This window comes from Gadus chalcogrammus, chromosome 7 (assembly GCF_026213295.1).
Source record: "Gadus chalcogrammus isolate NIFS_2021 chromosome 7, NIFS_Gcha_1.0, whole genome shotgun sequence".
Classification (NCBI taxonomy): Eukaryota; Metazoa; Chordata; class Actinopteri; order Gadiformes; family Gadidae; genus Gadus; species Gadus chalcogrammus.
In genome coordinates this window covers 27,507,025-27,532,655 of record NC_079418.1, presented here as the reverse complement: position 1 = coordinate 27,532,655, position 25,631 = coordinate 27,507,025, and the positions used below count along the sequence as shown (strand labels likewise).

The window sequence follows — 25,631 nt, the reverse complement described above, 5'->3', positions numbered from 1 at the left end:
TAGGCCTTTTAATTTCATAGAGCACATACAGATCAAACACTATCATAATGCGGTTTGTGCAAACTTATTTGAATACAATTTGAGCAACAATTAAGCTATAATACCAGAGTTGTTTTAAAGCTTTAGTTTAATAATCGAGTTTAAATGGGTTTTCAAGAGCAGACCTACACATAATTTCTGATTCAATCACAATAGTAAACTTACATTTTATTCGGCAAATTCATACAATTATTTATATATTTTTATAAAATACTGCCACTATGTTGAATTCATAGTGCTATATGTTTTTGACATGATGAAAGTAAATAATCAAAAGGGAAATACAATCTATAAAGAATACTTCAGAACTGTTGAATATTCTTAAGATAAATGTGAATGAAGATGATCCCATTCCCATTGTTCCGGACTTTAAATCACAAAACGGAAGGGAATCTCACAGTCAGACATGGTTTCCACATAATGCTTTTCAAATGCAGCGTTTTCCTCAGGACTCAAGTGATTCTTCCAGTCACCAACCTCCCCTGAGAAAACAAAAGGCATATGTCTTCCAAATCTCAATTGATAGATCAGCCTTTCTTTCTATATATTTCCTGCTTAATTACCTTTTCTCAAGAAGTCAGACGCCTTCCGGTCAAAGATGTTCCCTGGTACTGATGAGTAGTTGGCCATTGGGTTTTCTCGCATGGCATCAAACGTCGTCAATTGCACGATATTGTTGAGAATGTCTTCTGACAAGTGGTGACCAAGGAACTTGGCAATACGCTGAATCTCCCTGGCAGGATTCTGCATATTTTTGTATATAAACATGGCAAGGAATAATTCATGAATGATGAATGATTCATTAATTTATGTTTCCTGCAGATACAACGTTTTTCATTATCTGTACTCGTCAAATACCACCTACCTCTTTCATGTCCTCGAAGAAAAGATAGTGTATATTCCTTTTGTCCTTCTCCTTCCAATAACCTTTGACATGTTCGTACCACGATCCCCATCCCACTTTATAACACATTGACAACAAAATGTTACATTAATCACCCATTATTAAACATTAGTGAATAAGTATTAATAAGTATTATTATATAGCATCAGCATGGGGTTAGAGTTAGGGAAAGAAGTGGTTGTTGGCTAGATCAGTAAAACACACATTTTCAGTACCTGAACCTCAGTGTCAGATCAGGCCCAATGTTTTATCAAATACAACTAACACGTGATCACAATCATGTGCACAAGTATTCACATATTCAATCCAAAAGCACTTGCATTGTCCTTCCATGAACTTCTTCTGGTACCCTGACCATGGTCCCGGCTCCGGCTGAAGCATGTTCATGCGGTCAAAGTGAAAATAGGACACCAAGGTGTCTTTAGGGTTCCGAGCCACATAGATAACCTAAAATGAATGTGATAAAATAAATGATTGATTACATTGACATGCAGATCGGCCAACAATCTTTCTCTCTGGGATTATTTGCTCTGGAGCTAATGACACGACTGAACTGCGTTGGCGCAGTGGACTAAATGCATTTTGAGGGAAATTATACAAATGGCTCAATATGACCACTCTATTAGGTGTCCTGATGTCAGGAAAATGGGTTCAATAATAAGAAGCTGTGGCACCTTGCTTCCTGATTCCCAGAAGGACTTAGGCAGCAGCTGGATGGGTAGATGACTCTTGATCACACGAGGAGGATCCATCTTCTCGAGTTGAGTAATCCCTGAAGGGACATAAGATCAGTGATCCAAGGTCTGATTGGTGAGAGTAGGTGCAATGTGCCTGTGGTTAGGTAGTAGTGACCAGCTGGAGCAGGGTAAAGTATGATGTAACTGGTTATGTGGTACTGACCAGTAGGGTTAGCTGTGGTGTGACTGGTTATGTGGTACTGACCAGTAGGGTTAGCTGTGGTGTAACTGGTTACGTGGTACTGACCAGTAGGGTTAGCTGTGGTGTAACTGGTTACGTGGTACTGACCAGTAGGGTTAGCTGTGGTGTGACTGGTTAGGTGGTACTGACTAGTAAGGTCAGGTGTGGTGACTGGTTATGTGGTACTGACCAGTAGGGTCAGGTGTGGTGTGACTGGTTGTGTGATGCTGACCAGTAGGGTTAGCTGTGGTGTGACTGGTTGTGTGATGCTAACCAGTAGGGTTAGCTGTGGTGTGACTGGTTGTGTGATGCTAACCAGTAGGGTTAGCTGTGGTGTGACTGGTTGTGTGGTGCTGACCAGTGACTTGGTGGGTGCTATTGACCAGTGACTGGCTGTGTGCTACTAACCAGGGTGAGATGCTATGGGCGAGCTGAACTCCAGAAAGGGCATGCGGGTGCTTGTCGGAGCCCGCCTCACCATCTCCGCATCGCCGCCGTGCAAGATCAAATCTACGATCTCCTGCGTCCATGTAGTACCTGGAACGTACACGCATGTGCTGTACATATATGTGGATGTGTGGGTTGTGGAGATAAATAGTGGCGGCCCTTATAACGCTTTTATATCATATATTCGTATCATATCATCTATAATAGAGGGAAGTTACATACAATTACAACGAAAAAAATGGACTGCGTTTGCATAGTGCTTTTCTAACCAGTGGCCGCTCAAAGCGCTTTACAATATTGCCTGACATTCACCCATTCATGCACTCATTCACACACCAACTGCGGTGACCACCATGGACGGTGACAGCCAGCTCATCGGGAGCGGTCAGGGTGAGGTGTCTTGCTCATGGACACCGCGACGCTCTAGGAGAAGCCGGGCTGCCGAACTAGCAACCGTCTGGTTACCAGCCAACCCGCTCAATCCCCTGACCCCCTTTTAAATGACATTGATTGCCTGCGTCCAACAGTGATGGTTGCTGCTATGTTACTTTATTTGGATCATCCCTATCTTTAACAATTCTGTTCTTTTCAACATTTCCTACCTGCCTTTGGGTATGTGACGATGAGTAGGTCTTCTGGAAACGCTTGAAAGGCCTCGACTTTCTCCCAGTGCTGGACTATGGGCTCCAGCAAAGGGATGCCATGGACCTCTTGCAAGGTGCATCGGGTTACCTTTGGTTTCAAATAATAGGCAATCAAACAAAAGTGCTACAGGTAGATCAAGTAGCAACGAGAGTCCACGCAGAATTTCAAATGAAATCGGTCGTTATGGTCAATTAGAACCGATTTGTTTCCTACCGCTGGGATTTTAGTTTGATATTCCATACTTGCCTCGACCATTGCAAAACACAACAGCACCTTGACATCTGATTTTGAGCTACATTTTTATGCGCGTTATGCAGTTGCACATGGCTTTTAGTCATTTCAACAGCTCCCTCAATTTGGATTGGATTGGCCACAAAACACTGTTATATACTCGGTAATATCCCCTCCCTACTTAATTTTAGTAGGGAGGGGCATTAATATATATTGTGACATTAATTTTTTGACAATGTCACAATATTGTGTATAATATATATATAGATATATATTATATTGAGCAAAATGTATAAAATGTGGTGTGAAATATCAATCAAATGTAAAGGTGATATTGAATAATCAATGCATTTCCGTGGGGATATTACTGACGTATAACAGTGTTCAGTGGCCAATCCAATCCAAATTGCGTGTTCATCGGCCCCTCATTCCAACTGAAAGCCAGGATGCTCTGGGCTCCTGGGGATTCTGTCGACAGTGGTGGGTCTTTCTGTGCTCAAATGTATTCCTAAAAGAGCTGAACTAAGCGCACCCTCAGACTGGCTGAGCAAACAGCCCTGGGCTCTTCTCATGTTCTACATGAGGAGTACCAACTTCTGCCCTCAGGGAGGTGCTACATGGTCCTGCAGGGAATATAAGTTAAATCACTCTTTTGTTCTTCACTCCAAAGCACTGCTCAACCAACCGATAAACGCAACGAGCCCCCTCAACCCATGGGCTGCGATCACACATTCACATATACACGATCACGTGGACTCAGCTCCACCACCATACACAGAGACTGTGTCTGTGAACAGATGTTCTCTTATGTCAGATTTTCTTGTTCGACAGAGATTATTCTATGTTGTTGAAGATTGTTGGACATATATTACAATTTTAACTCAAAATAAAATGTCCATTTGATATTAACTCAACAATACAAGGGAAATAGGGTGGTTGACGATCTTACAGTGTTTTGATGACATCCATAAGGAAAATGGCAAGATTATTGAAAATTGAAATAGAAAACGTCAGATCAGGAGTGTATAGTATTTATTTGTGTGTTGTTATAAACGCCCATTGATGTTAAAGTGGATGAAATGATATGCCTACATTTATAAAATCCAACCGAAATCCCTGCAGTAGTATCTTTATTTATTTTTACAAGTATGAATATAATGAGCTCTACTGTTACAATGTAGGCCATTTTTCACTGGATTCTTTAATAAAAATGAGACGAAATGTGTAAAACCTGAAGTCACATGACCCGCCACGGAATGGGGTCACGATATTTCAACAATGTGATCAGAGAAACCTTACCTTGTTCGCCATCTGGAGTTAAAAGAGAAGTCAAAGTTGAGTTGGAACATATGCTGAGTGACGTGCATCAAATGTTCCAATCTAAAATTCAATCAATGATCCAGGAGCGCTCTAGCCTAGCCTGGCACCGCCCACCTACCTACTTCCTCATATATTCAGGGCTTCCTTCGAAGCCCGATTTTTGGCGTCCAATCAGCGAACAAAGGGCGCGGCTGAGAACGATGACGTTAGAGTCAGCTCCATGGAGTCAGCTCTCGTTGACGGACATCTTCACGCACGGTGTTTGGTTTGTTTACAGTCTGCGCGCAACGTGATTCCCGGCCAAACGTTAACGATTGGTTATGGCAGATCCAGAGTGGCACTGGGCAGATCCAATAGTTTAAACTTCAACAGACACCCGCCTTCAAGTGAGTTACCGTTTGTCAATTGAGTAGGTCCAGACTCTCTGTACAAATGAAATGAAGTACGAGAGTCTGGTAGGACCAGGCTAGGAGCGCTCAGCACGGATGGGTGGCCGCTGTAGGCGGAGGAGGGAACTGATGCATGCAGACGGTTGCTGCAAGACGGAGCTGATGAATAAAAAAAGTTATCATTTATTGCGAGTCGTGGGACTTAAATGTTTAGCCCAGCAGGAACTTCAACTTCAAAACCTTCAACGATTATCTGACGGCTGACTGTGATCACGTTTGCTGAAGGTACAAGCTAGGACTACAAGACTACATGATGTAGGACACAAGACTACAGGAGGCTCACCTGCTGCTATCAGTGGTACTGTTACTGCAAAGAAAAATTGCAATGTTCACCAATGGGTTAGTACGCGGACGCCGCAGGGAAGGCCGCCAGTGGGCGGGACTCACCGCCAGGGGGCGAGAATTACCGCGATGCTTGCTAGGTTTCCGCAACATTAGATGGCGCCCTCATTCCATGGAATACTATAGAAATATATATCTAAAGTATTCCATGGAATATATATATATATATATATATATATATACGCCTGCACACACACACACACACACACACACACACACACACACACACACACACACACACACACACACACACCTGTCTCATCAGCCTGTGTATCGTGTGTATTTGTCTCAGCATGTGTAACGTGGGTCTTTGTTTTGTTTTTCACTTCAGCGTGTGTGCTGCGATCTTTGTGTGTGTGTTTCTCATCAGCATACGTAATGCGTGACTTTGTGTGTTGTGTTAGGTCCCGGGCAGGGCGCAGTGACTGCAGGCCATCCCGTTTGGTCAGGGCAAGTCAGACACACAAGTGTGTCATTTGTTTTCAAATGGTTGCCTATCACATGAACTGAAAAGTTATTTATTAGAATACAGCATGAAGAAAACCCAAGAGCAGCACACAGGGGCGATTCTAGGGAGTGTGGGGGCCCTAGGCAGAGGATTGTTGAGGGGGGGGGGGGGGTATGGAGCGATTGTTGACGGGGTGGGGGGGTGGTATGAAGCGATTGTTGAGGGGGGGGGGGGGGGGGGGATATGGAGCGATTTTTATTTTTTATTTTTTTTGGCTCTAGGGGGCCCCCTAGTAGTGGCCCGGGGCCCCAAGCAATTGCGGGGCCCCAGGCAATTGCCTGGTATGCCTAATGGGATGCAGCGCCTCTGGCCAGCACATCGGTTTATAGAGGCCTATCTGTGTCAAGGACATTTTGACTGTAATGACGCCAAAACTGTGATAAAAAATCAACGGATAAAAAACGGATCACCGGAATAACTTTCTGCCAGTGCAATTAGCACAATATAGAAGGCCTCATACATAATATTAATAGTAGGCCTATCTGAAAGCATAATTTACAAACATCATTATGAACACTATCAGTGAAAAAAGACGTTCAAGCTGTTTAAAATTAATGCTGGTGGTGGTCACTTAGTAAGGAGATATGCTTAGCAGGACCCCTAAGACTTGTTACTTAAGCGTGTATTTTCTAAGATCTAGGGCTGTCCCTTCGCTACGTAACGGGTAAACCGCTGAGTCATGCCAAAGCCATCTGGTGCTGTAACACCATTAGGCCTGAGAAGTGGCACACGACAGCATTTCACCAGACGCAAACATGTTGATCTCCAAATGGTTAGAGACAGCATCATGCTGGTCATCGTTTGTTTCACCAAAGCATTTTTGTTCAGTTATTTATTCATTACATCAAAATAAAACTAATTCATTTTGTATGCAGTGAAGCACAATCCAATTAAGTTGTAATAAAGATTGATATGGTGTGTGTGTGTGTGTGTGTTTTCGTCATGCAAAACCTGTCCTTGCGTCAATGTGACTTTACCTCTATAGATAAATAACAATTCATGTACAATAACAATTCATGTATCAATCACTAACATGAATGCCATATCAATCAACGAAAGCAACAATCATACACCAGCTTGTCCTTAGAAAACGGTTCAATATTTATTGCAAAATAGTTTTGTACAGAATACAACAAAGAAGGAAAACAAATATGTCAACAGCAGAATAATGGACAGTAAGGCGAACACCAGAAGTCAGAGAGCTGTACAAACCCAATGGTAGCACACGTTGCTTTTCCTCGTGTTACTTCACATGTCGTCCTCCCTCAACTCCTCACTCACTCCCCCTAAACACACTTAGGCCCAATCCCATTTCTACCCCTTCCCCCTTCCCCCTCCCCCTTGTTTTGAAGGGGTAAGGGGTAGAAATTGGATTGGGTAGTGCCCCTGTCCGGTCCACCAACCAGCCGCTGCAGACAACTCAAAACCTGTCATCGTGAAATTACCGCAAGAAACGATATCCCATGACATGGCAAGTCCCACCAATATGTATCTAAATGTATATACATAGGTCTCAATACTCCCCTCAAAAAAATCATATTCTGACATTTTTGGAAGTGACAAAGTTGTCCTTCAGAAGAGTACAAGGTGATACAGAACGACATGGCTTCAGACCAGAGCATGGGTCCTCTTCTATCATTAGTGTAAGCTAATCATCTTTGAGATCCGCCGAGAGCTGGAACACCCAGAGTGTGCGACAGTGCGAGGAGACCGATATTATTCATGTTCTTGGTCCTGATATCTTTTTTATTTTCCTTTGGCGTGCGTTTCCCGTTACACATCTTCATGCGATTTTTGGCACAGATAATAGCCGTTTGAATCAAAGGAAACCTTCGTGCTTAAAACCGTTCGGTCTCACCCGTCTTGTTCTCTGAAAACAAGCGTACAACTTCTGCCACATCAAAAAGGCATAGGTGAGAGACATACTTTTTTCTTTTAAATCCGACATTCAAATGTACATCTTGGACACACCCCAAAGTCTCCCCCCCCCAAAAAAAATCCTACCTCTGGAAGTTGGTGTTTTCAAATCGTAGTACAAATTAAATAATGATTAAAATAGTTGTTTTTATTATATGCATAAGCCCTTCAAGAAAACAAGCCAAAAACATTACAAAGAACAACAATGATGTACAATCCGGAATGGCTGCCAAAAACCCAAGACAAAAGACACGGAACCATCTCGTAAATAGAGCCGACGTATGAGACAGACCGATATCTACAAACGTAACGCATTTCTGTTTTTTTTTTGTTGCCATCTTACAATACATCTGGTTGATAAATAAGAGAACGCTTCTTCTTTACAGTGAATAAAAAACAGCGTTAGTCAGCACTAACGCCGCTGTTGTACAGCACAGATCCACCAAAGTTTAGATGACTCCACACAAAGAAGAGACTGCCAAAATAAAAGCCCCGGGGACCGCACTATCATGCTTTTGCACAAACATACCGACGATAACAGTGTTGACTGCTGCTTGTAAAACGCGAAAGAGAAAAAAACAAAAACGCCCCCCAAAAACCTTAAACACTTCACAAAAAGGAAGGGGGGGGGGGGGAGGCTGCTATGTAACGTAACTAATTCGTTGGGTTTATGTCATGCTAGACCAGAGCCTAAATGGATCACTAGCCACCTTCCGTGACCTAACAACACGATGGCTGGATCGAGCTCCGCACCGCTGGGAAGATGGGTGACCAGGCTCGCGACAGCTTCTGCGGACGACCAAACAAGGGCTTCCCGTCGTCGCCAGTACAAGCCGCGGAGGTTTTCACCATCAACACAACGATGAGAGGAGCCAAAGACGACTACAGCAGAAGTTACTTTCCACACATAAATAAAAGTCTGGGCTATTTACTACTTGTACGTTGAAAATAAAACAGAACTGTAACTAAAAAGTACACGCCCACACACACACATACACACACAGAGTCATGTGAGCTTTTACAATATGCATATTTTCATGCATATATATATTGTGTTTTTCCCCCCTTTGTATACAGACGTGACTATGGGGGGGGGGGGCATTAGGGGCTTGTAGCTTCCCCATCTTCAGAAACACTGATGGAAAAATTAAAAAAAGTAACTCGACGTAACCGAATGAGAGCGCAAGGATGGGGGGGGGGGGGGGGGGGGGGCGCCGCGGGGGGAGGGGGGGGTAACAGAGATCCATATTCGAGCAGCCTGTGAGGATTGCGTCTCAGGGGCCCCTAGGCGACTGGGTCAGCCTTGCGATGGCACTGGGCCCTCTGTGGACGAGAGTGGGGGACGAGCAGAAGAGACGCGTGGGGGTCGGGCCGGAGGAGACCCCGACCGCGACGGAGATGGAGTGGTTGGGACACACACACCGCCAACCCCCCCCCCCCGAGGGAGAGAGCAGGGATCAACAATCTGGCATCAACACACTTGCGGCAATACACCTGGGCGGGAGAGTGTAACAGACCGGCGGCGCCGTAAACTAAACTACCTTCTTCTAGCAACACGAGTCAAAATGGCGGCGGCGGGGGACAGGGGACGGGGGGGGACGGGGAGGAGATGGAGGAGGGGGTGGGCGGGGTTCAGACAAACAGCTGGATGCGTTCCCGGATGGTCTGGCGGCAGATGGGGCAGGTCTTCAGGGCGGCGCTGCAGTCGATGCAGGAGGCGTGGCCGCACTGGAACACCAGCTTGATGTGGTTGTCGATGCAGATGGGGCAGGTGATGCGCTCCTCCATCTGCCGGTAGCGCGACTGCAGCTGCTCCAGCAGGTTGTGCTGCTCCGAGTTCTCCGTGCCGGGGCTGCAGTCCACCTCCGTCTGGTCTGGAGGGACACACACACACACACACATACATACACACACACACACACACGTCAGGGAGATGGGCGAGCGTCAAACAATCGGTTTTGATCGAACACCGCGGGCGCAAACGCCATTCACATGAGCAATCACTTAGTAAACACATGGTGTAGACAATGAAAGAAAAGGTACGGTATAGCTTAAGACAGGCAGCCATCGTTGAACACAGACAAGGTGTGGCAGATGGGACCTGCTGGACTAACCTTGTCTGATCTTCTTGGTGATTGTGACTTGGCATTTGATGCATTTCTTCATTCTATGGGCACACTCTGTTGGAGAGGAGGGAGAAAAGGATTGAGATGATAATGAGAAGAAGGCCCACATGAATAATTACCACTCGACCTCTGGTTGGGGACTACACCAGAGCCCCAGAACAGGATGGAGCTCCTCTATAGCTTGATGAACAGTTCTGTGTACTGCACGTTTCACATGGCGATACCGCGACACGACGCAGATTTACGTAAAACGGAATCGCACCACGGAATCTGTACCATCGAAAATATGTGGAGGAAGCACTGCCTTCACGCTGGAGCAAACGCTGCAGGATCGTTCAAATGCACTTGTGATAGGCAGTGGGTGTATCTCAGCCCACTGACAATACAGTGTTTGGATTTTTTTCAACGAGTGCATTCAATTTATTTTCTGCATCTGGCTGTCAAAAACAGAACACTCCACCCGTCCTGTGCCCGGCCGATCAGCGATGTCGTCGACGCACGCGACAGACCTGAAAAGGGGACATGGACCGGGGTGTGGTTTAACACAGAGGGGGACACACCCACCTTCGCAGGCCACGCTGTGCTGGCAGGGGCAGAAGAGGACGAGCAGGGCCAGCTCCGAGCAGATGAGGCACTCGCTGGGCCCCGGGGCCGCGGGCAGCACCAGGTTGGTCATGGTGTTGGGCGTGGTGTGGACCCGCCGCAGACAGGCGCTGCTCAGGCCCTGACCGCACGTGATGGCCTGCAGGCGCTGCAACCTGCGCACCGGGGACCCAGCGCACACAGAGAGACACACGTTACACATGAGGAGACACACACACACACACACACACACAAAGCCACGTTACACATGATGAGACACACACACACACAAAGCCACGTTACACATGCTAAGGAGACACACACACACACACACACACACACACACACACAGCCACGTTACACATGATGAGACACACACACACACACAAAGCCACGTTACACATGATGAGACACACACACACACACAAAGCCACGTTACACATGATGAGACACACGCACACAAAGCCACGTTACACATGCTAAGGAGACACACACACACACACACGTTACACATGCTAAGGAGACACCCACAAACACACACACACACAAAGACCCACGTTACACATGCTAAGGAGACACCCACACACACACACACACAAACACAAAAATACCTACGTTACACATGCTAAGGAGACACCAACAAACACACACACACACACACACACACAAAAAGACCTACGTTACACATGCTAAGGAGACAAACACACGTCACACATGCTACCGAGACAAACACACACTTTTCAGAAGCTGATGCGCACAAAAACACACATGGTACACACGCTGATGAGACAAAATCACCATTAACGTATTATTGTATTGTGGTATTGTTCGTTGTGGTCACCACGACCCAGTAAACACACAGACACGCACAACCCAGTAACAACACGCCGGTCGGGGCCGTACTTGTGCTTCTCGGCGAAGCCCTTGATGACCTGGACCATGGCGGGGTCCGTGACCAGGTCCAGGGGGCTCTTGCCCTTGTGGTTGGCGTAGCTGATGTCGGCGCCTTCCCACGCCAGGAAGCAGGCGATGGCAGAGCCCAGAGTCAGCTCCACGGAGCCCAGGAGTCCGGACTCACTCAGCTGTGGAGGAGGAGGAGGAGGAGGAGGAGGAGGAGGAGGAGGAGGAGGAGGGGGAGACATGAGACAGAGCCATGTATGAGCTCACACGTTCTTCCACAGCATCTTGCAGATGATGCAATTGTATGACCTAGGGCGAGGAAAAAATGACATGCTTTTTTAACCCCTCAGTGTGCACAACATGTGCTTAAATAGTGGGGGGGCTTCCTCTTTTACTGCTAGAACGTTCTTCAGCTTCCATTGTCTTAGATGATAAACTCAAATATTAACGTTTGGTCAAATGTTTACCAAAACAAGTATGCTAAATGCTGAAAGTAGCGGAAACAGGAAACTCCCCAACGACAACAAATTGTGCTGATGGCAGTCAGCCACAGCCCATAACGCACCTTAGTCTAGCCGAGTGTGTGTGCGCGTGCGTGTGCGTTTGGCTCGCTCCCAGATGTGGTTAAGGGGAGCTGCAGTATTTGCGGTCACCTCAAATGGAAAAGATGCCCTTCTGAGGTTTTGTCACCTCAGCAAGAAAGTCTTCTCACAGATATCAAAGTCCCCATAAAAACCAGCAGGTTGTGGAAAGCGGAATCACTAAATTGTTCCGGATGTTCTTTCGGCCACATGAATTGTTGTGTTGGATATTCTAAAAAATTCTTCGGGGGACAACCTGCAAAGAATTGTATGTAACATTTCCATCTACTGTGCTAAGTGATGTATGTTTCCTGTGGGACAGTGAGAGGGGTTAGTATTTCCTGATAAGCATTGCTGCTATAATGAGGTGGCTTGCTTGCAGGACGCAGTGCCTAACCCTAACCCTCTTATGAGGTTTTTAAAAACCAGACAAACCCTATTTAGTGCACGTTATCCAAAGAATCCGAAAAGTATCCACACGATAACAGTTGGTCCGTTCGTAAAGACAAAAGTAAAGCTGAACAACCGAAACCGGGATATTTTCTCAACACCCGGGGAGGCAAAGTATCTTTGAGAGGCATCTTTGGCTTCTTTGAGGGGATTGGGAAAGGATTGTACAAGCGATAAACCACACACACACACACACACACACACACACACCGCCAAGTCCGCCATCCATTGTAAGTGTGGCGACGGAACTAAACACATGGTGGAGAACTGTTGGTCTCGATGAACACTGACATGCAAAGCCCCATGTGGGGCCGTTTAGAAGACACATTAGGAAGAGGGGGTGGACACCGCAGAGACCAACGCTGGGAATCCAATCCTAACCACACACGGTTTAACTCCTTCACAGAAGCATCAAACATTATTACTTCAACTTCTGAATCTTCAGAAGGACAGCTCTTGTATTGTAGTACTTCACACATTTCTATTGAAATGTCTTAACAAAGTCATGCCCGTCTTAGACCTGTGGGTCTACCGTCTCATCCGCACGGTCAAGGTGTCTCCCAGTGTCCCGCCAACAGGTCAACACCGCCATCGCCCCCCCCCCCCCCCTCCCTCCATGCTCAGGTTTTCCTTCACACCCTAATCAAGCCCATAAGCCTCTTACTATGAGTGTACATGTAAACGGATTAACTCATCTATCGGTTCGCTCTTCACTAAAGGACAGCTAAGGATTCAAATGAACTGACTAACCCAATCCCTAGCTCCACCTCTGTTACCGGGTACCTTTACATGTTTTTGCCAAATGAAAAAAAAAAATTGATGTTAAAAAAACAAAATAATTAAAAAAATTCATCAAGGTGCCATTTAGTCAAGAAAATAAAAAAACGACCACATTACGACCACTAAGATGCAAATACACATTTTTGAATATTGTTATCAGCCTATCATTGAATAGAAACGATCAGTTATCTGTCAACAGTCGACCAGTCGACGCTGTGCTCCTTGCAGTGTTGGCTGCGGGTGGTGTTGCGGGTGGTGTTGTTGAGTGCGGTGGTTCCATCGGTGGCTCTACGGGTCGACTACTCACCCTGCCGTGGAGGGAGGGTCCGGCCGCGGCGCAGCCCTCCCCGGGGGGCTCCTCGGTGCCGCTGGGCCCCGCGGCGGGGGGCGGCGTCGGGCTGGCGCTGGCCAGCTGGGGCCGGCTGAGGGCCACGTGCAGGGCCGTGTCGCCGTCCTCGTCCTCCATGTTGACGTCGGCGCCCTCCGCCACCAGCAGCTGCAGCAGCCCCTCGTGGCCCTGCGTCACCGCCAGCTGCAGCGCCGTCTGGTTGCGGTTGTTGCGGATGTTGACGTCGCAGCGGCCCTGTGGGTGCAGAAGAGGCGTCAGGACGGTCAGGACGGTCAGAGCGGTCAGAGCGGTCAGAGCGGTCAGAGAGTTCCAAAGCGTCGGAACGGTCGGAATCGTCGGAAAAGCCGGAAGTATCAGAAAGCACGCACACACACACACACACACACACACACACACACACACACACACACACACACACACACACACACACACACACACACACACACACACACACACACACACACACACACACACACACACACACACACACACTAAGGAGACACCCACAAACACACACACACACACACACACACACACACAAGAAGCATTAGGAACGTCTGAAGCATTAGGAACGTCGGAAGCGTCAAAAAGGTTGGAAAGGTCGGATAGGTCGTAAACGTCGGAACCGTACAAACAGTCAATAAGTAACTTGTCCCGGCGGTATATATAGAACCCTGGGCAGAAGCCAGCGTTCCCGGGTTCTCCCCAGGGTTTTATATATACCGCCCGAGAGGGGGGTTTGCACCATGGGGGATATTGTACTATCACCTTGTCGAAAGCCTTATTCTAATAAAACCCGCATTTAAACCAAATGAACCGTTTCAACAATCAAAAGCAAGAAAAGGAAAAAGAAATCCGCCGACTCAAAAACACATACGTGGACTGAACCTATGCGTGGCAGCCGACCTTATTTAAAAGTGCAACCCTGTGGGGCCGATCAGGGGCACGACTGCAATCTTCGAGGAGAAACCCTGATGGCAATCTTAACAGCAACGACGACCACTGCAGTCACACCAAGGGCCCGTGAGGCGGGGGGCCTCACCTCCTTGAGCAGCGTGTGCGCCACCTCCCAGTGGTTGTTGAGGGCGGCCAGGTGCAGCGCCGAGAAGCCGTCGTCCTTCTTCACGTCCACCAGCTGCCGGGCGCGGCCCAGGATACGGTCCGTGGCTCTGTGGTCAGGGGGGGGGGGGGGGGGGGGGGGGAGGGGTAGGCAATGACACGTCTTAGTTCGTAGGTAAAGGTATGGTTCCACATCGACGGGACGCAAGGACCACGCAGACGCTTCGACGCAGGCGCGAACCCGTTTCGGTTCTGCGGGTTTTTAGTAAGCGGACCAATCGCAGCCCTTGCTACTGCGCCGCCTCGAACGCAAGGTTACAATTTTTGGGAGGAGCACGTCAGGCCCTAGCGGTGGATGCAAGGACGTAACGGGTCCGTTGAGCGCCTTGCGTTGCGTCGACGTGGAACCATAACTAAGCCTTAGGGCGTGACTGTCATCGCCTCCCCACACCCTTAGTAAAGTCCGGGCGATTGTTCTCAGGGCATGTCTGCGTGCGCTTGCTCGAGGGCTGCTACCGGAGAACCATTGCATAGGCCGGTTGATTCTTTGAAAGACAAAAGGCAGGGCTGTGCCGGCTGATTGGGAACAAATAATGACTGGAGTGGTGACGCCGGTATGGAACCGCAGGCTGGGACAAAAGATGGACTGGGCGGCCCAAAATCACTACGGACTCACCCAGTCCGTGCTGCCCATTAACTTCCACATTATAATACTTAGGACATTATGGGATGGTGCTCATAGTGTAATCGTTTTTCTTTTAAAATGCATTTACAATGTTAAGTTATAGCTATATTTATATACTATAATGAATCTGTCAGGCAATAATGCTGAGGATGACAGACATGTTTTGGTTTGGCTTGGCTCCACTTCCTTGTGAAAGTCCCCATGGTGGCTTCAGTGGCTTATCACCAATCACAATAACTTGACAGACTTGCTTGATTTAATCAGTCCCCGGTGCAAATATTTATTTCGGCGTTCCCCAGAACATGAAAATGTAGTGGTGCTGCACTGCTGCCCTAATCTTAATCAAGCCTTGTTTTTCATGCTACGTGATTCATTTTTCAAGACAAAGTTCCCTTTAACTCATTATGATTAATGGTGCCATGTTCAGCAGCATCCACACATTGTACAGATGATGCAGAGGCCTCCTCCTCCGTATGGAGCATGTCGGGTAAGCATATGTTGCTCACGCCTGGGGGACCCTACTAGTGCTGACTAATGGTGGACTCCGTCAGGGAGACGTGGAGGTCAATAGCACCTGCAATGGAGCCGACGTGAGGTGAAATACTAAAGAGCTTGTGGGAGGGAGGGAGGGAGGGAGGGAGGGGGAGAGAAATCAATGAATGGATGTTAAGTAAGTTCTCTACTCTTGTGAATCAGGACTACACCTATCCACAGCTAAAGCTCCGTATCCCACCCCCAACCCTCAGTGATTGGCTCACAGACATGACTGTCTGGTGTAGGCCTCAGACATAATATAAACTACATTTCCATGTGAACTGATAACAGCTTGTACCACAGAGCGTTTAAATGTTTGAGAATCAAACCCCATGACGCCACACCAGTCGGAGGACTCTGAACGACCACGAAAGGAAGGAAGAGGGACGAGGCTTTTAAGGTCGGGCAGAAATCTACTACAATCTCTCTTGATTCAGTCAGTTTGCTTGCTTCCATGGCTGCAGCATGTTGTGTTTGTGTGCCAATTGGTTTCATATCTGGCGACCATAGTGCATCATAACACACAGGCCCAAGCAAACACAAACGTTCCAACGCGGAACAGACATTTTAAAGTAATACTGGTGGCTGGTGTTGTCAGAGAAATATGGATTTTTCCATACTGATTATTGGAACCAGTTTCCATTCTAATTTCCGCAGCGTCGATACACTGGTACCAGCTGTGCTTTCCCTCTCTCTTTTCTCTCTTCTCTCCGAGCGCTTCAGGGCCCACATATCCCTGCATCCCCTCACTCACCCACATACTGCTGCTCATTTAAAAGGAACAATTGGGTATGTTGCATATTACTTTGACCCAAAGTGCATTGACTGCATTAATCACTCTGTGTTTCTTCGGAATCTGCCTCATTGTTTTAATCCGATATTTGCTGGGCTGAAATGCCTTAAGCCAGAGTGGCCTGGGAATAACAAGACTGTTTACATCTTCTCAGGAGCAGGAAAACAGATGTCAACAGAAGGTTGTTGCAAAAATCAAGTTCCGAGAACTGAATAATAAAAACACTATCGCTTTTTATACATGCAGCTTCCTCAAGGTCTCTACGCATGCTAGACCCAATAGCTGCAACTCATCAGTGCTTCTTCTGCTAACCCTGGGAGTTATACCAGACCCAGGCCCAATATGGCCAGCCTAGCAGCATACACCACAGCACAACAGATAGTCCATTTATTAAAATGGTTGTGTAAGCTGCAGCCCAGAGTCACAAACCAGACCCCTGCTAATTCCTCCCTTCCTGTCCTCTTCTCAGTGGTGCTCTGTGCTCCTCCATCCTCTCCCTTTGTCCGCTCCATATTATTTACACTGATTAAGTTATCCATGGCTGACACCAATTGCAAATAGGTTTAGCCCTTTCCCATCCACCATTGACCTGGGTGAGATTGGAGTGTGTGTGTGTGTGTGTGTGTGTGTGTGTGTGTGTGTGTGTGTGTGTGTGTGTGTGTGTGTGTGTGTGTGTGTGTGTGTGTGTGTGTGTGTGTGTGTGTGTGTGTGTGTGTGTGTGTGTGTGTGTGTGTTTGAAAAGGCAGTAAGAATATAATTGTTTTGACTGGATGCGGCTAACCATATTGTTCATGTCTTGCAGCCCCGGCCAGAGCGAAAAAAAAAATTTCTTTGTGTGTCTGTGTGTGTGTCACTGTGTGTGTGTGTCTGTGTGTCTGTGTGTCTGTGTGTCTGTGTGTCTGTGTGTCTGTGTATCTGTCTGTCTGTCTGTCTGTCTGTCTGTCTGTCTGTCTGTCTGTCTGTCTGTCTGTCTGTCTGTCTGCCTGCCTGCGTGCGTGCATGCGTCCTTCCGTGTCCGTGTGTGTGTGCGCGTACGTGTGTGTTACATGTGCGTGCGTGCATGTGTGCGCGTGTGTAATATGTCTGCGCGTGCGCGTTGGCGCGTGTGTGTGCATACGTCCAGCTGCCTACTCACAGCTTGTTGCCCTTGAGCGCTGCGTGGTGCAGCAGGTTGAAGCCGCGGTTGTTCTGCTGGGTAAAGTCGATGTTGGGCACCAGTACCAAGATCTCCATGATGCCGCGGAAGTCCTTGGCGATGGCGTCGTGAAGGGGCGTGTCCCCGTACGAGTCCTGGCGAACAGCACAAAGGGAAGGGCTCTCTCACTGGGAACCATTTGCAGCGATGACAATTAAAAGAAACCGCTGGGCCATCGCAATGAACGCTACGACGGAGTGAGTCAGCCCCATCACTGAGTCACTAATTGGTCAACAAAAAGGGGAGAAACCAACGGCTCCCTGAAGGAAATGTTTTCACCGAAACAAACAAGTTCATTGTGACAGTTTGTAGTTCCCAGTAATGAGAAGGACGTGGCGGGAAGACAGATGTGTGCGTCAGGAGAAGCCTGTTGTTGGAATCAAGTCCGATACAGAGTCATTATGAAGGGAGTGTGCCTCTCTTAGGTATCCATACATTTGGCCAACTAGAGCAGTGTTTGTCCTCAGGGGGTATGCGCATCCCTAGGGGAGCTTTGAAGGACTGCAGGGGGAACGTGGAACATTTCCAAAAAATGGCTCCTTTTATGTTTATTTGATATTAGTTATGAACAATTGTAAAATAATGCCTATTTAATATTGTTAGTTTGAGATTGAAGTTAAACCTGAATACTACAGGTTTGGTGAATCTTTCCAATGATCAACACAAATCCAGATCAATGACGCACATCCCAAGCTCACTCCTCAAAAGGTTTCGCACCACCCATTTAATGCACACGTGGACACAAAATCAAACGCACTAAATGCATTATTTAAACCCCTTTCTATTCCCTCCCGAGCCGTTTTGTGCTGTAGAGAAGGGGTTCTGGGCTGGAACCAAAAAAAGCTACGCGGGTACAAATAGTTGAAGAACCATGAGAGTGTGTCCGACATCTGGAACGCATCGCAGCGACACTAAACCCAAACGCTTCCCTCGCGCTGACTCTGCACATTACGGCTAGGAACCGAACCTCAACGCTTTCGGAGGTGCCAACCCGAAACACATGAAGCCGGTACAGCAGTATGTATACATGCTCATGTATTATATCGTGATGTGACTTTCCCACCGTAGAGCTAAGCGGCTGCTCGTGTACCTTCCTTCTGCATGTTGCATCAATATTTTCATGAGGTTTTGTTTTCAGCGGAGTCTCCGGGGGGGGGGGGGGGGGCAACCGTGCACATGATATCACAGTTGGCCAGCGGGCAACTTCGGAGGCAGAGACAAAACGAGTCCGGTTCTGGTGGGCGGGGGGGCGACTCAGACCGGGGTGCTGATGGGTGCTGATGGGTGCTGATGGGTGCTGATGGGTGCTGTTGGGTGCTGGCGGGTGCCGGTGGGTGCTGTACCTGCAGGTTGACGTCGGCGGCGTGCTCGGTGAGGACGCGCACCACGTCCGTGAAGCCCTTGTTGACGGCGATGTGGAGCGCCGTGCACATGGAGTTGTTCAGGAGGTTCACGTTGGCCCCCTTGCTCAACAGAAGCCGGGCGATCTCAGCCTGGTTGCTGTGCACAGACACAGACACACACACAGACACAGACACAGACACAGACACAGACACAGACACAGACACAGACACAGACAGACACACACACACACACACACACACACACACACACGGTTATTATATACCGATCTACCAATGTTCGGATATGCCGATATTTGCCCATTCTAACACATAACAGCAGTGGGTCTTGAACCATGTGACCAGATGTACTCTGAATACAGCGGGTCTATGGTTCATCAGCCCGGGTTCAGCCCAGGTTGCGGCGGGGTCCGGAGGCCTCACCCGAAGGCGGTGTAGTGCAGGGCCGTGTCCCCGTCCTCGTCCTTCACCTCCACCGAGCTGCTGGCCTGGAGCAGGGCCTTCACCACCTCCAGGTGGCCCTGGTGGGCGGCCACCTGGAGGGCCGTCTTCCCCTGGTTCTTAATGTCCACCTGCGGGGGAACAACGAGCCCAGCGAGGGGTGAGAGGGGAGGCGGCCTCCAAGGGGCCCTCGACAGCATTCCTACATCCCCACAGCACGTAAACAAGCACATCCACTACCACCCCGTGTGGATTTCATTAGATTCGCTTCGGTTCAATCCATTAATACAGAATAAACTAATTGAAAACACAGCTCCAAGTTACAATCTTTTCCATATTAGATTAGAGATCTCTATTTTTTAACATGCAATTGATTGAAAAAAAGTTGTAATCTGCTTTGATTCTTTGATTTGTTTCGCAGGATTCGCTATCCTGGTGTCTAAGGCCACTTTACCTTCCTCAGTACTATCGGTGGACCGAACCAAGGTCGGGGACACGTGCTTGAGACTCACTTTGTCTGGATACTTCTGCACCAGCTCGCGGACTTTGTTGGCGCTGCCGTGCGCTGCTTCGATGACCAGTCGACCGGGGTTGTCCTGCTCTGTCGACTGAGCCAGGAGCTTCTCCAGCACTGAAATGACCGTGCCTGGACACACAGACAGAGACACACAGAGAAAGAAAGAGGGACATAGAGACAGAGGGAGAAAGAAAGAGGGACATAGAGACAGAGGGAGAGAGAGAGTTAAGGAGAGAGAGAAGGAGAGAGAGAGTTAAGGAGAGAGAGAGAGAGAGAGACAGAGAGAGACAGAGACAGAGACAGAGACAGAGACAGAGAGACAGAGAGAGGGAGAGAGTGACAGAGAGAGGGAGGGAGTGACAGAGAGACAGAGGGAGAGACAGAGAGAGAGAGAGGGAGATAGGGAATAGGAGAAGGACACAGAAAAGAGGCAAGGGACAAACAAGGAGGGTTCATTAGGATTAAAAAAAGGTTTTCATGCACTTTCAGAGGCATAGCACCGCAGGTATGCAACGCTTAAAATACTTCTGTCCTAGCCCAGTGACAACATGGAACAAGGAGGAATGAGTCAAAATGTCCCCATGCAATATGACCACAATATCCAATTACTCACAAACGCATATCCAAACACACACACACACACACATGCAGTTACGTAAGCACTTCCTTGATTCGCCCATCCCATGCCAGTGAGGTGAAAACACAAGGATGAAACAGAAAAGGGTTAGTAACCGGTCACAGGGGTTATTGCTCGGTCACAAGAGTGAGCTGTAGGGCAGGGCGTAGGTGTGTGTACGCGGGCTTGTGCAACAGCCAACAACTTCTGCAGAGGAAACAGTCATTCCAGCATCCAGAGGGAGCAATGTTAAAAAGAGACGAGGACACCTGATAGGTGGAGGGGGAAAAAAAGAATCAGCAGAACACAGAAACAACCCCATGCAAAAAAAAAAAAAAGCCTGTGTGGACCGGCCCCCAAAGGGGAGGGCCACAGCATGGAGGAGAAGAGAGAGAGGGTGGAGGCGATGGAGAGGCAGGCGATTGGTCGTTCCGGCCGGGCGGGGCGGAGTCTCCTTACTTCCTGATTCGCTGGGGTTCTCCGCCGTCATGAGGTTGGCGTCCACCTCCGCCGTTTGGGCCGAGAGGCAAGCCGGGTTGAAGGTCCAGGTCTGGCCCCCGAAGGCAACGCGCAGGTCCCCGTCAGCGTACACCTTCAGGACCTTGCCCACCTGGCCCAAGGCCTGGGGGGGGGGGGGAGACACCATGAAGTAGGGAGAGCACTGTGACATGTGCTATGACTGTAACTGTGTAAACTATACTGACTGAATCGACTGACTGGTTGCACTACCACTCATTAAAAAAATATGTACAACAATGACAGACCTTGCATTGTTTCATCTTGCAGTTACTTCATATAGCAACTTGTACATTATTCTTTTGAGGTTGTAACTAGGTTAGAACTTTGCGTGCGTGTCACTCGAAGCTTTCAACTTCGCTTTGTAGGTCGCTTTGGATTAGCAAGCGTATGCTAAAACGGCTCTGCTAAAAATGTGTTAAAATATCCCAAAATAAATGTCAGTAAAAAGAGATAAATGAGAATGGCAGAGATATGTTAAGTCAAGATCAACTCACATATACATAACCCTTATATTATATAAACCCAACCAATATCGGTCGAGCAGAAGGCATCCATTTCACAGACTCCATAATTCGAGCTCATAATTAGGGCAGATGGGAGGAAAGGGCTCTAAGTGAGATTACTTCCTCAGCACAGTGCACCGTGGCTCCGGTGGCTGACGGAAAGCACCCCGCCTGCCAAGCGGAGGCTTTGCGGTGACCGCTGCCCTTAATGTGACACAGGATCCAGGAGAATCGTCCCCAGGACCAAAGAACAGGGCACAGAGTCCCGTGACTGTACGCGTCCCCTTCCTGAACCCAAAAACGGGGAGCTATGAGAGGACGACATCGTCATCATCAGCAGCAGAGAGGGGAGGGGAGGGAGCGTACGGGGGACATGCTGTCGGTCCACTCTCCGTGGCCCGTCTGCAGTCGCTTCACGCTCTCCATGTCCTCCAGCACTTTAACCAGCTCGCCGACTCCGAAGGTGGTCACCTGGGCGCAACAAACGGAAAAACACGCTGACCTTAGCATGAACCGCGTTAACCTCGCCTCATTCTGATCACGGCGGATATAGCCTATATCTATATAGATCTATATATATATCTATATCTATATCTATATCTATATCTATATCTATATCTATATATATATACATGAAAAAATGATGGAGCTGTGTATAGATAACATCCATGGTGATTGTAAACTGTTTATATAAATGTGACTCTAAATAAAGAAAAAAAAAATCAAAAAAAAAACAGCAGGGGTCAGTAAGAGTCCCACTCAGTGGTCCGGGAAGGAGGAGAGAGGGTGATCGCCGTGGTAACGAGGGGTACCTTGGTCAGGGCCCCTGGGTGGAAGGTCCACCGGATGTTGTTGCTGTACTGGACCCTCACATCCCCTCGGTCCGTGATCCGATGGACCGTCCCGATCCGACTGATGTACTGCAACCGCAAAACGGAAAACAAAGAGGACTGGGTCAGTTTCCAAGACTCTCCCCTGGGAGGTCATGACCCCGGCTCCCTGCAACAAATTCTCATGTGAAAATGTCATTTTATCTGCTCTGTTTCCTCTTTTCCCAAGTAGGCCGACTAGACTTCTAACAGGCACAGACATGCACACACACACACACACACACACACACACACACACACACACACACACACACACACACACACACACACACACACACACACACACACACACACACACACACACACACACACACACACACACACACACACGGTGTACAGCACATTTGATCTACATTGACCCGCTGTCGGTTCTCGTCGAGACACAGACTCTTACGTAAGCGTCAACCTGTTTTAAGCGCGTCTCTGTATCGCAAATATCTCCAAAACATCCAAAACAATGCTGTGCTGTGTGTGCTCAATCCACGATTCCCAGCCCTCGCAATTCTAATATTAAACGTGAACCACGACGTTACATAAGTGATGTGCGCTGGAACACCACAGGCCTTGTATTTTTGCCTCTGCATATCAAGCAGGGCTCTGTAGCGCACCGACCGTACATGTTCAAAGGAAGAGACGATTCTGAGCGTCTGGGTTGTGTCGGTTTAGCTCAAGAGGTAGACCGGGTGGACATGTAACCGGAAGGTGGATAATTCGATCCCCGGCAGAGCGTCGAGGTGTCCCTGAACAAGACACCTAACCCTAACTGCTCCCGATGAGCTGGCTGTGGCCTTGCATGGTCGACTCCACCGTCGGTGTGCGATTGTGTGCACAAACTGTTGCAAGTCGCTTTGGATAAAAGCGTCTGCTAAATGTCCGAAATGTAAATGTAAATGTGCCTTCCGTGCAAATATCGGTTCTCCAATCGAGATACGTACTGGATTCGAAAAAGATATGTTGTATGTTTGAAAGTGGGGTGTGATAAATACCTCGGCCATTTTGGGGTTCCAACCCCCATGGCCCTCCTGCATCTGCCGGAGGATGTCCACCTCCAGGAGACACTTGACCTTGTCCCCCTGCTGGAAGGAGTGGCCGTCGGCACTGTCCTGTCGCTGGAGCTCGGCGTGCTCTCCTGGAAGACCGGAGAAGAACCACCCCACCATGACTCACCGAGACACAGCTAATAATAAACACTACTACGCTACAACTCCCTTCGGAAGATGGGGAACTCAAATAAAAAAAAGGATTCTGGAGATTCTGAGTGGTTTGTTAACCCGGGGGGGAAAGTGTTACCGTGACAGGGGCTCTGCTCAACGGATGAAACGTCATAATAAAACACGGAGAATGGATATAAAATAGGCACAAAGTGTCATCACAAAAACACAGTCAGCCGATTGAAGTAAAAATGAACGCATATCTATAAATTATGCAACTATAAAAGCATCTCAGAGGCCAGGATTTGCACATCAAACTGAAATATGAGACATTAAACTATGAGCAATACAAATCTAAACTCATCATGCTAAACTAGAGGAAAGGAAGCAGTTTTGCCAGGAGGGGAACCTACCCAGCTTGGGCAGGTGTTCTTTGTAGTAGAAGCCGCCCTGGACATCAGACACGTACTTGAGGTCTACCTTGCCCTTGTGGCCCATTCGGTAGACGTTAGTGGTTCCATTGGACCAGGTCACACTGGCCACGCTGCGGCCAGACTCTGTGTCCCAGCCGCGAATATCCACTACCTTACCAACCTTACCCTCCCCACCTACACACAGTATCACACACATACAAACACACACACACACACCAGAGCACAAGACACGGGTCAGGAGAGAGGAACAGATCTGGAACCTCGGGAGGATGAGAAGGAGGTGAGCAAAAGATTATTTTTCCAGCCTTGAGAAACACAGGACAGAAAATGTTAGTGTTCATTAGTGCAATGTGTCAAACCATGGACTTATAGAGCTAAAACAAATGCTAAAAAAATGCTAATGCTATAATGCTCTACTGCGATCAAACGATCAAGTACATTACACCACTACGACACAACGATAGATGCAAATCTATTGTACAAATACAAACATGGGACCGCCACATTGCCTGATGGCCCACCTAACCAGTGTCATAAAGAGGGGGTCAACTGATGTAGCAGTCTTTTTTTCACCATGACACACCATTTATTCATTCTTACGTACGTTAACTCATGCACCATTCTATCCTAGTCAGTGATTTAGCCAAACAGCCAAGGCCTTCACATTTCAAAGACGCCAAAGGGACATTTTGACTCATTCGCTCCAACCCATTTTAGAGATAAACCCTGGACCAACATGACGAAGCAAAAACACAGAAAGCATTTTCCCCTTTTTGCCAAAGCGTTCCCTTCGCATCTCATAAAAGCGACCAAGGGGCCATTGTTATTGAACATCAGGAGAGACAGGCGACCTAAATCAGCCTGCGGTTCAGTCAGACATAAGACCCACATCCTCATACATTTCCAATGTTCCGCATTCTTTGTTAGCGATCGTGCATGTGACCTCCTCATTTCACTTCACCATATGAGACCCAAAAACCATGAGAACTTGCTCACTTTTGACCAAACATGGTCTTTTTAAGCCACACACACACACACACACACACACACACACACACACACACACACACACACACACACACACACACACACACACACACACACACACACACACACACACACACACACACACACACACACACACACACACACACACACACACCTGCAGAGCAGACACGGGTGAGTCATGGCTGTTGTTGAATACGTGCAGACACACAACCAATTAACAGCAGCGACATAGCACGGGTTAACGAGCTGGGAGGGTAGAGAGACGTTATGGTTTGAGTGGAAGTCTTTGAAGTGTGTGTGTGTGGGGGGGGCAGATGCACACCATGCGGCGGCCCGGCGGGAGAGCTGTAAACATGGAGGTACCTGCTTGCTTCAGGGGCAGGAATGGACCGTACCAGAGGATGCTTATTAAGACCTTTCCCCGCGGCGGGTGGCTG

General features: G+C 48.1%; 2 protein-coding genes across 3 annotated transcripts in view; both read right to left on the bottom strand.

Moving 5' to 3' along the window:
* Nucleotides 1-13: 13 nt before the first annotated feature.
* sult1st5 (sulfotransferase family 1, cytosolic sulfotransferase 5) lies at nt 14-4,758 on the bottom strand. Its single transcript, XM_056593529.1, has 8 exons — nt 4,484-4,758; nt 2,911-3,040; nt 2,270-2,398; nt 1,618-1,715; nt 1,264-1,390; nt 905-999; nt 603-783; nt 14-521 (listed from the first exon to the last, which is right to left on the bottom strand). Exons 1-8 carry the CDS (start codon nt 4,493-4,495, stop codon nt 409-411), a joined length of 885 nt encoding a protein of 294 aa, XP_056449504.1. The 5' UTR covers nt 4,496-4,758; the 3' UTR covers nt 14-408.
* Nucleotides 4,759-9,302: 4,544 nt separating this feature from the next.
* Nucleotides 9,303-25,631, bottom strand: part of mib2 (MIB E3 ubiquitin protein ligase 2) — a 29,582-nt gene continuing 13,253 nt past the window's right edge. Inside the window, exons 5-19 of one of the 2 annotated variants that reach the window (XM_056593519.1) lie at nt 24,166-24,360; nt 23,588-23,730; nt 22,524-22,631; nt 22,078-22,182; nt 21,149-21,311; nt 20,069-20,202; nt 19,539-19,687; nt 19,098-19,254; nt 17,695-17,849; nt 14,531-14,657; nt 13,447-13,722; nt 11,332-11,510; nt 10,411-10,604; nt 9,835-9,900; nt 9,303-9,594 (exon numbers count right to left, since the gene is read on the bottom strand). In XM_056593519.1, the coding sequence (XP_056449494.1) occupies nt 9,353-9,594; nt 9,835-9,900; nt 10,411-10,604; nt 11,332-11,510; nt 13,447-13,722; nt 14,531-14,657; nt 17,695-17,849; nt 19,098-19,254; nt 19,539-19,687; nt 20,069-20,202; nt 21,149-21,311; nt 22,078-22,182; nt 22,524-22,631; nt 23,588-23,730; nt 24,166-24,360 (2,393 nt within the window). In that variant the 3' untranslated portion in view covers nt 9,303-9,352. The remainder of the gene's footprint in view (nt 9,595-9,834; nt 9,901-10,410; nt 10,605-11,331; nt 11,511-13,446; nt 13,723-14,530; nt 14,658-17,694; nt 17,850-19,097; nt 19,255-19,538; nt 19,688-20,068; nt 20,203-21,148; nt 21,312-22,077; nt 22,183-22,523; nt 22,632-23,587; nt 23,731-24,165; nt 24,361-25,631) is intronic. The other variant, XM_056593520.1, reaches the window with a different exon arrangement.